Source organism: Nicotiana tabacum, chromosome 23, assembly GCF_000715075.1.
Source record: "Nicotiana tabacum cultivar K326 chromosome 23, ASM71507v2, whole genome shotgun sequence".
Classification (NCBI taxonomy): Eukaryota; Viridiplantae; Streptophyta; class Magnoliopsida; order Solanales; family Solanaceae; genus Nicotiana; species Nicotiana tabacum.
The window spans coordinates 21,942,173-21,953,560 of NC_134102.1; the positions used below are offsets into that span (position 1 = coordinate 21,942,173).

An 11,388-nucleotide genomic window follows, 5' to 3' on the forward strand; every position below is an offset into this window, starting at 1 on the left:
ATTATTCCAATCTTACTTTATTAAAATTATAGATAAAATTTTGATAAGTAAATGTATGTTTAGTAAATATGTAACAATCAAACTTTTTCCTTTCTTTGACTCGCTCTGTGCCAGAAACTTCCCTGCCAATCTCTATATATATTAAAGGAATAAAGTTACCATATATAATTGGCATTGTGGTTAAGCCAAGTGGCAAGCTAATAAATATCAATAGTATATGGTAACTTTATTGCCCTATATGGTAACTTTATTCTATATATTTGACTATGTTAGTCAAATATAATATATAAAATTGAATTTGAATTAAAGGATAATTTTGAATTTATAGATAAAGTTTTTAAATTTGAATTAAAATAAAAAAAAATATCTTTTATTATCATGTTATCATACTTAATTCGGTTAATGTTCATACGCAATCATATTAGGAACTTTTGTTATCTTAATTCAAATTATTTAAATACTACTTCGCCTCCAAAAAAGAAAAAAGTTACTCCATATAACTATAAAACTCTTTTACATTTAAAATCCTATAATTATAGTTCTTTAAAATACTATAGCTAGATTTGAATAAAGCAAATTTCTTTTAAATAAATGTAATATATAGGGACACGTCTATGTTTATCCAGATAACAAAAAAAAGTTTAAAAGTTGATAAAAATTTACTTACATATATAATAAAGTAAACCTACATGCTGGAGAAAGAAACATTACAAAAATCGGTCAATATTCAAAACAAGTTATTTTTTTTTCTTTTTGAAAAATGTTAGTTTGAAGAGTCAAGTAGTATAAATGGACATCAAACAAATAACAAAACTCTGGCTATACAATTGCTATCATTAATTTCTATTTAACACCTTCAAGTAATTGAAGGGTATAAGCCGAAACCTCTTCATTTAGCTGCAGTCAAACCAACATTGCAAGGGGTATAGTATTTTTTTCGTTGAAGAATATTAGTTTTGAATCATTAGATTATGTGAAAGATTTTTTTTTTCAAATTCAACAAGAGGGATATTGGTTTCTAATTGATAGTTTCTATAGCGATTTTCAAGTGTAACAAAAAGTATATTTAAAAAAAATTGTATGACGTGAAATAGTTATTTTTAAAATGTAAACAAATTATTTCGAAATGGGATTATTTTTTAAATTATAATATAATTTTTAAAATAAAAGATAAGATATTTTAAATTTTAGTAGAGAGTTTTTAAAATAATTATAATAGAAGTCATATCATGGATAAAATCAAGAAAATGATTATTACATAAATATCCGGCCAGATTTATTGTTTACTTTTTATAGCTAATATAGCTAAAAATATATTATCTATTAAAATATTCTAATGGGAGAATATTTTTAGTAATACATGATAGTTATTTTCTTAGTCATCTAACAATAATTTCGTTAATGTACGCTTTCAAGGTTAACACAGAGAATTCCAAATATTTCAATATTTTTTAAAGAAAATTCAATATAAAGTCTTAAAACATATATAAAAATTATATATTTATATGTTGGTTTGGTTCGGGTTTTTTTACTCAATACCAAACCAAGTCAAACCAAACCTAGTCGGATTTTTTAATCTGTTTGATTTGATTTTTCGATTTGGTGCGGTTTTTCGGTTCAGTTTGAATACCGCTTGTATTTAGTAACTACTAGTATCATTTTATTTGATTTCGAGTTGTTTTCAATGGTCAAAATTTAAATTTAAAAAGTAGAAATGAAAAATAAACGAAAGACGGCAGCAACGAGATCAAAATACATATTCCAAGCGCGAGGCGGTCAATTCTATTATTTCTGTGATCAAAGGTCGTACAATGTGAATAAATTAGGTTGGGATGGTCAAATTCAACATGGTATTTAAAGGGTTTATTGGAATAGCTGGACAATATTGAAAATTAAACTCATCTCTTAAAATTTATATCATTGTTATCATGTCGATGTCATCATGTTATTATTGGTTTGTTATCGTACTATTAACGGAGTATGTATGATAACACGTTATTATCTAACTTAAAATTCGATTATTAGATTTACAAAATTAGGCCACAAACATCTAGATTAAACTAATGCAATTGAATCAGTGTTGATGAAAGATATTGTTATATCAAAATAATAAGAACACGAGAAAGAAAATCTTAGTGATTAATCTTCAATGGACGAAATCGAATGAACAGTGGAGACGATTAAGAAAGCTATAGCGATAATTTTAGTATAATAGTATCGTGTAGTATAATTAGAACTTGTTACGATGTTGCAACAACAACGATCATCCAGTATAATCTCACAAGTAGGGTCTGAAAGTGTTACGATGTTGGGAAAGGAAAAATATTTGTAGGGTAACCTAATTTTAATAGTTTGATAGGATTTCTCCTATACGTTACAAGCAATAGAGATGGACCCCGTCCGTTATGCTAGCTAAATCGTAACTGCAAGACGTGGTCAATGAAAAATCACAAATATCTCTGAATTCTTTGGTCCAGAGAAGGTGCGGGCGGATTGCTACGGAACGACCTTGTTCGGTACGGGTATGGCGATGTTCGTATCGGCTCCTTGATCTTCAATCTTCGATCTATGTGACTCCGGGCAATTTGGAGCTGACTGTGAAATGCTTGTCTACGTGCTGACTCATTTAGTAGCGAATACCAATACAATTATAACAAGTTAATAATAACCTACAAAATTTATTTGTGCAGAAAAGTTAAAAAGATATTTATAAATTGTTGAATACAAAAATGTATTTCATTAGTGTCTTTGTTTTTTTTACAAGACGCAAATTCCTGTTATGTGTCTCTCCTCTTTTAGCTGCATTTTCTCTGAATCTATACCAAAAATTTCAATACCCTTCAAATATAAAAGTCGTCCACTATATTCACAACTGACCAACCCCCCACCCCCACCCCGGCCCAACTAGAGGTGTCAATGGTTCGATTCGGCCGGTTATTTTATAAAATTTATACCATATCAATTTTTCGGTTATTCTCGTATGTATAACCAAAATTACACTTTTCAAAATCATCCCAATCATGTCGGTTTCTCTTCAGTATCGGTACGGTTTGGTTAATTTTCGGTAATTATTTTAAATGTCATGTAAAAATCTCTGGTAGAATTAGAATGCAATAACATACGTACTTTTATATGACTTAGCAAAATTCTCTAGACATTTTTACAGTTTAAAAAGTGATGAATTACGAAAATATGAAAGATGACTAGAGTATAGATCCATCAACTATTCTACAACATTGTAAAAGAATCTAAGTAAATAGAAAAAAATATTAATCACATGAGTGGAAAGATATTAATCAAATTGGGATTCAAGAATAAAGTCTAGAAGATTAATTCAAAGATATTAATCAAGTTGGGATTCAAGAATAAAGTCTAGAAGATTAATTCAAAAAAATAAATCTAAATCATACGAAAGGAAACAAATTGAATACATTATAGTTTGCTATATATAATCACTACAATACCTTATCCCTTGCGAGTGAGTATACTGAAAATACTTTAGTTTCAATAAAAGTAACATAATAAATTTAAAAATTAAAATTTTGAGTTTAATTAATTGTTGGCATGTAACATAATAGTTGTGTGGTCTAGTCCGTTTTTAAATTAAATTGACACCCCTAGGCCCAACCCCCTCCAAATTTTGTATGCAGCAAAGACTCTCTCTCTCTCTCTCTAGAATGGTAGAATTCCCTTGATTTTCTTCAGCCCTCAAATTTTGATTTTTTTTTTTCCCAAGACTTTTCCATTCTTCCTTCTTTAGTAAGCTTTTTCAGCTATTTTGACTATATTCAGATCTCAGCTAATTCCCCTTCTTTACTTCTTCCTCTTTCTCCCTTGTGAATTTCTTTGAGAACAGTAACAAACACTTTTGCTGAAATGGGTAGCCGTTATGATACCAATCCTTTTGCTGAAGAAGAAGAAGTTAACCCCTTTGCTGTATGGTCCTTTCTCTTTCTATATTTTATACTCTCATTTATGTGCTACTCTTTCCTTTTAGTCTGTCGCAGTAAGAATTATAGCTTTCTGTGGATTTTTATATACCAAAACTCTTTTTTTCTTAAACTCGGTGTCAAGTCAAATATCATCACATGAACTATGGTTGATTTATGGTTTATTTCCGACATTATTCTCTCCTTTTTTTTTGGGGGGGGGGGAGGGGGGAGCATAATTTCATGTATGTGGAGCTAAGTTCAGGTTTTTATCCTGATGGGTATGTGAATTGACTGATTTCTTCATAGTGTAAGACTCGAAATTGACTCTGTCTGACTTGAGTATTTGGGGTTTTTAATCTTGTTTGTGCAATGATATAAGTGTATGTGGAGGTTAACCCCTTTGCTGTAAGCTCCTTTTTCTTGTTAATATCATATATCTTTTATGGTTTATTTCTGAAAATTATGATGGTCCTTTTTTTTTGGGGGGGGGGGGTAGGGGCCAAGGATTTTCACCAAAATTTAGAGAAATAAACACACAAAGAAGTCTAGGGGATTCAACACATAGTATATATACATTAAAGATAGTGTAATTTTCCGGCGAACCTTAGGAGCCATGTGGTTCCGCCAGGGGGGGGGGGTCATAGTTGTATGTATGTGGAACTTAAGTTCAGGTTTTTATCCTGATGGGTATGTGAATTGACTGATTTCTTCATAGTGTAAGACTCGAAATTGACTCTGTCTGACTTGAGTATTTGGGGTTTCAATCATCGTTTCATGTGTGTGGAACTAAAGTTCAAGGTTTTTTCCTCATGGGTATGAGAGAATTGACTGAATTCTTGATAGTGTAGGACTTGAAATTGACTTTGCCTGAATTGGGTGTTTGGGGTTTCAATCTTTTGTCTCATAATTTCATGTGTGGGGTACTAAAGTTCAAGTCTTTTTCCTGATGGGTAAGTGAATTGACTGATTTCTTCCTAGTGTAAGACTTGAAATTGACTTCGTCTGAATTGGATATTTGGGTTTTTAATGTTTTCTGTGTCATGATATAAGTGTATGCCGAGGTTCATGTTTTGTATGACTCATTAAAACTGATTGCTTTAGTGTTCATTTTCTGTCTTGTTCTTTGTAGATGATTCATCATAACTTGCCATCTGTTTGAAATTGTTGTGTGACTTTTTGGCCATAAAGCTTTAGCTAGGTTCTGCTTATTTCGCTGCCTCTAGAATTCTTGGTAAGCTATCTTATCCTTGGAAAGGGGTTTAGAAATCTTTGTCAAAAAGTTACTCGTCACCAAAGGGTATGGCATAGTGGTCAATGAAGTGAGGAAAACCATGAGGTCTCTTGTTCAAATCCCAACAAATACACAAAATGCTAGGTGATTTCTGCCTAAGCCTTGGTGGGTAGAGTTACCTGGTACCTGTGCTGGTAGGAGATAGTAGATACCCTGTGGAATACTCGAGACGAGCGCAAGCTTGGCCCGGACACCACCGTCATAAAAATGAAATGGTTGTGTTTGGCCAATGACTGTTGGAGGTTGGTCAGTTCCACATTTTATAAGAATATGAGCAAAAGGTCCTGCAACTGTAAGATGCTTATACATTTTAATTCTGAATGTGTTTGCTAGTACAAGTACTAAATATCAGAATGTCACTGTTAGTGGATAAGGAACTTCACAAGGCATGTATAATTCCAATCCCAACGCCTAATTCTCATTAGAGTTGACAAGTAAATGCAATTTAACAAAAAAATCAGCGTAAATAGTAATATTTCTAATCATGACCACGTTTTTGGAAAATCTTGGACAAATTCTACCAATCTTATCTGAAAACAAAAACCTTCTAATCCTTGATACTATATGTTTTGAATGTAAAATCTTTTATGTATATTTACGAAACTACATGAAATGATGTTGTTGCGTCATATTGATTGGCTTATTGCAGGATGTATTATCTTTTCCCGCGATCTCCTTTGCCTGAATATCAATTATGACTTAAAAGCCATGCGTTAAAGACTTAAAGCAGATATTTTTTTTCCAGATCTTGTAAGTTGGCCAATTTATCTTCTGATATATTTTTTGCAGGATGGAGGAGGAAAATCAAGGCAATCAAAATTTAGTGGTGGCGCGTTTTATACCACAGTAAGTTAGATGGGCAGTCCCTACCTTCTACCTGTGTCCGTCTTTGTCTGTCTGTTTTATGGAAATTGTGTACTACGTATATTTAGTGAGAGTTTGTTTTCGCTGATCCCAACTAGTTTGGGACTGTAGGTTAGTTGATGGATTAAGATTTGCTTGCAAAATGTATGCCAAATTCAGAGCAGCATCATACTAAGGCATTTCATCATCATAAATATCAAAATTACTCAATAAATGTATGAAAAACGTCGAAGTTCCACTATTTTGTATAATGGATTCTGTTGCTATCAAACTTGATCTTCTATTCCTTTCCTTCCATATGGTTCACATTAGAGCTAGAAAAAATTACTTCCCAAGCTCTACTTTTGTGCTTCTCTTCTGTATTTCCAAGCTGTCAACATTTCATGTACAGTGCTCTATCTCCACAATTTTCTAATGAAGATATTGTTTTCTTCTCAAATTCAAAATATGTTTTGCTTTGCAATGACTAATCATTCAGTGGGAGATCTGAGTTCTTCTGTAGATATCATATTTGAACCCTTATCTTGATCCTTGCTAATAAATGTGTCATCTTTTCACTTTTCAGAGTACTGCGAGTGTTCCTCCAGCGACAAACTCAAGACTTTTACCCCTTCCGCATGAACCTGCTGATTTCTATGGTGGTGATGCTCCTATTGATATTCCTCTTGATAGTGCTGCGGTACTTTGCACATTTGAATTTGTTGAATGTGATTAGATATTTACCCAGTTTATCTTATTTAATATCTATTGCTATGATATCTTTATAGGACTTGAAAAAGAAAGAGAAGGAACTCCAGGCTAAGGAGAATGAATTGCGAAGGAGGGAACAGGTACACATTGTATTTGAACTGAATTTGTAATAGTGCTAGGTCTTTTTCTGGAACCATGTTTCTTGATTAGCTTTCAACCAGTTCTTCTTTTAACAATATTAAAAGTTATTTCTTCTATAGGTCTTTTTCCCCCTATTTGTAATCCCTGGATTGTTTTCGGATGTCCACGTTAGGATTCTTTCTCGTCCTTGCTCTCTTTTAGAGCTTGTAATACCATGGGGGGAAGTGACCAAATTGCAAGCTTGTTCTGCAAAATAGTTTAAAGAATAAATAATACAGTTTTTTCTTGCAGACTTCGCCTTTTCTATGAAATTATGTTTACTCTTTTGTTGTATTGTAACGCTTGTGACTAAAGTTGACTCCTAATATACCATTAAGCAATACAGTATGTAGGTCGATGCTGACTTTTGATTTGTTTCATTTGTTATCAAGCCTCTTATGCTGGGTCTAATTTGTCATAATTCTTTTCTGTAACTTGTCTTCACGGTTTCCTATATTGGTCCTAAAGCTTAAAATGGGAGACAAAGTCAGCTTCCAAGATCGATCCTATCCCATATTTACCAGCAAAAAGATGAGACAATCATCCCCTGGTCTCTAAATTGCATTATAGTATGTGTTTTGTGGCTGAGTCTCTTTTGGCTTTTCTTCTTCTTCCACCAGTTGAAATCAATGTTGACCTTGAGACATTGCAAGTAGAAAAATATTCGTCCCTTCTGTCCCCAGCAGCTCATGTTTGCTTGTGGTACAAACGTCATTATTCACTGATTTGGTTTGTTGATGCCGTGCAGGAATTAAGGCGAAAAGAAGAGGCTGCTGCAAGAGGTATTTCCTTTTCTCCTATATTGTATCCTTTTACAACTTCTAGATTTAAACGTGGGGCTATTTTAGTCTACATCTAAACTAGGAACCTAAAAGGAAAAAAATAAAAATAAAATCCAAGTACATAACCAGAAGTAGAGCTGACTGAACTTTTCTTCTTTTTGTTTTGACTTCCCTGATTTTTCATTCTTTTCATGGTCATTGTCTTGTTTCCTTCTCCTATGATATCCATTGTGCCTGTCCAAATTTAATTACGATGGTGTAACCAGTGGCAGAGCCACCTTATGCTGGTCGAGAAATTATACTCCATTGTTTAGCTAGGTCAATATTTAATTTTTGTATATATATACTATATGTTGACTCCCCTTATTTTATTAGTGTGATTACTGTTTTATACTTTGACACCCCATAGTAAAATTCTTGGCTCCGCCACTGGATGTAACCATAAGTAACGTGGATCTTATGGTTTTCCTGAGTATTTATAAGCTTACTTAAAAGGTTACATGGTTCAGATAATTTAATGCAGTGCATTACAAGTCCCTCTATTCTCTCTGATTTGCAGCTGGCATTGTTATTGAGGCAAAAAATTGGCCTCCATTCTTCCCAATTATCCATCACGACATTGCAAATGAAATACCTGTTCATTTGCAAAGGCTGCAATATGTCGCATTTACTACATTGTTGGGTACGTCAACTTTACCTCACTATATGTTACTTTGTTCTAGTTTGAAGCACCTTATGTGACGGACGCTTTCTACTTTTTGACTTTTCCTGTCATGCAACATTTAAGACTTAATAACTGTTGCATTGGACCAAAAAACAAATCAACAATCAGGCATGTTTTTCTTTTCTGAAGACAAGTAGACTTGGGACCTAAAGCTGCATTTGGCTTCCATTTGATACATTTAATTTACTTAGTTGCGAAGTTTTTTGGAAGTAAAATGTCTTGTCTTTTTTCTTTATGGTATTGAAGCATATTTTACAAATGTCATTCTGGCATAACTTATTGAATCTTCTTGGCAAAGTGAAACATTGTTATTATCCCCTTTATAAAAAAATCAGAAGGGGAAAAAAACATCACCATCAAAATGGGCAAAAACGAGAGTTCTTTTTTCTATTCCTTTCCTTTTCCCAGATTTTCCTGCAAGACCTTCAAGTAATTAAGTACAAAATTTAGAAAGAGCCTGTTTCAGTTCTCTGTCTCTTTCCTCTTGTGTCTTGACCAACACTTTAACTATTATAACCAGAACAAGTTTTTCCCCTCATTTTGTCCATATTTTGTTGCAAACCCTCCAAGTAATTAGGTTAGGAAAGCATCTATATCAGTCTGTGTAGTATGAAAATTGAGGATTGGTGAAATTCTTTGCATTACTGCCTCCCTCTTGGCCAACACTTTAATTTATTTTTTATCAACCACACCAATCGAAACAAGCTTTTGTGAGCATTCAGTTATTTCATTAATAGAATAAACTGATTTACGTGTTATAGCTTAGGAGATCTGTCTATAATAGTTTTAGTGTTCGTATGCTTGCTTTTCCGCTTTTTTACATCGGTGAGATTTTTGTTGCTCCCTTCCTGATTGGATAAAAGATGACGGTGACAGGACTTTTTGCATGCCTTTTATGGAACATCATAGCTACCACTACAGCATGGATTAAAGAAGGAGGTTTGTCTAATTCAGCGTGTTCCTTTTCCCTAGACTTCATCACTTATTGCTAGAGTGTCCTAACTTTTAGTTTTTGGCTTTAGATGTAAAGATTTGGTTCCTTTCTATTATTTACTTCATATCGGGGGTTCCAGGAGCCTATGTACTGTGGTATCGTCCTCTTTATCGTGCTTTCAGGTAAATGTTCCTTCCTAGTAGATAACTAAACATTTACTTTCAGAATTAAATCAGCCACTTTTTGAATGCAGTAGTCCAGAATGTAGACTGAACTTAATGATTATGTAGCTGTAGTATTAGGCAAAAGCTTGTCCATTATTAAGATATTATAGGCCGCTGATAATATTTTCAGTTCCACTTTTTTGTTCCTTTCTTTGTGGGACTAACACAAATATTGTCACAGAACTGAGGGTGCCATGAAGTTTGCATGGTTTTTCTTGTTTTACTTGGTAAGTTCCATACAATTGTTTTTCCTTATCTCCTATCTAAATTGGTGAATGCAAAGATATGTCTTATATTTTGCTTCTGTGTACAGCTTCACATTGCATTCTGCATCTTTGCTGCTGTTGCCCCTCCAGTAGTTTTCAGAGGAAAATCACTTACGTAAGAATCTTGCATTTGACTTGTTTTTAAAAAGTTGTGTAAATGCATTATTTAAAGTTCCTTTCTGATGTTGAACTTAGCTTCTAATCCCATGTAAAAGAAAATGAGGAGGGAAAATGAGTGTAGTTACTAATTGTTGCTCAGTTTGAACATCTTAATCTAATTCATGCAACTTGTAGCAACAATCTAAGTCCCTTCTTTTTAGATAATTGCTTTTAAATTTCTCCGGATTTCTTCGACGTAGTTGCTATTATCTGTTTCTAAATTGTTTCCCTTGAGCCGAGTTCTACCGGAAACAACCTCTCTACCTCCGCGAGGTAGGGGTAAGGTCTACGTACATATTACCTTCCCAGACCCCACACTGTGGAAATACATTGTTTAAGTTGTTGCTACTTATTATCTATTTCTGTGATCTGACCTTTTACAATTTGTTGGAACAGAGGCATTCTACCTGCGGTAGATCTCATCGGCAAACAAGTACTTGTTGGGGTACGTTTTCAACATGCTATTCAGCATATTCCACAGCATCTCCAACATACTCCCTCCTCCCCGCCCCTTCATCCCCAACCCCCTTCATTAATTTCGACAGGAAAAATAGAAAAGGGAAAAAAGCCTGCTTGAGTAGTCATCTGAAGTCTGACTATTAATATGACTTTTACTTTCTGGCGTTTAGGTTTTCTATTTCATCGGTTTTGGTCTATTTTGTCTTGAATCAGTACTGAGCATCTGGGTTATTCAGGTATGCCCTCCCTCTTTATCTGATTTCTCCACACACTAAGTTTTATTCTTGCATCTTAGGGAGTGAGAGGCGTAACCTTTTTGTTCTTTGTGATCTCATTATGCAGCAAGTATACATGTATTTCCGAGGAAGTGGTAAAGCTGCAGAGATGAAGCGCGAAGCTGCTAGAGGGGCCTTGAGAGCAGCAATATAATCGTGAATTGCGGGTGAGGTGTAGCAGATATAGAATTTGGTCACTTCAGTCAGGCAGATATGCTTGTTTCATATTTTGAGTTATCATTCTTGTGATGTATGTCTTCATTTATACTACTTTGACCACAATGATTTTCAGAAAAAAATATAGAGATCTTGTAAATCTGGCAAAAACAATCTTTGCGTATGTAAATCTCGCCTTTTTTGACCTTGGCCTTTCTATTTTTTGGCATGCCCTCTTAGCTCTGTTGGACTGATCAAAGTTATATCGAACGTATATATATTAATTAACTATGATGTAGTGATAATGTTGTATGTGAACATGTGTTATGTATTTATTGATTTAGAATAAACACAAGATACAGTAAGTTTTTCTCTGTCAGATGCCCCGTCTTAAATCCTTAATCAAAGGTTTTGGGTTCGAGCCTGAGATTAAAAGAGAATCTTCATAGGCA

General features: G+C 33.7%; 1 protein-coding gene across 2 annotated transcripts; it reads left to right on the top strand.

The window, feature by feature from the left end:
• The first annotated feature begins 3,611 nt into the window (after window positions 1-3,611).
• LOC107763960 (secretory carrier-associated membrane protein 3) lies at window positions 3,612-11,143 on the top strand. Of its 2 annotated transcripts, XM_075246265.1 has the most exons (14): window positions 3,612-3,680; window positions 3,857-3,936; window positions 6,013-6,069; window positions 6,653-6,766; window positions 6,855-6,917; window positions 7,706-7,739; window positions 8,299-8,421; window positions 9,340-9,402; window positions 9,486-9,579; window positions 9,803-9,848; window positions 9,935-10,002; window positions 10,443-10,491; window positions 10,676-10,741; window positions 10,848-11,143. In XM_075246265.1, the coding sequence occupies exons 2-14, from the start codon at window positions 3,877-3,879 to the stop codon at window positions 10,932-10,934; spliced, it is 924 nt and encodes a 307-aa protein (XP_075102366.1). In that variant the 5' UTR covers window positions 3,612-3,680; window positions 3,857-3,876; the 3' UTR covers window positions 10,935-11,143. The 2 variants fall into 2 exon arrangements, with proteins under 2 accessions (XP_075102366.1, XP_075102365.1); XM_075246264.1 differs by lacking the exon at window positions 3,612-3,680 and having other exon boundaries at window positions 3,734-3,936.
• The last annotated feature ends 245 nt before the right edge of the window (window positions 11,144-11,388 follow it).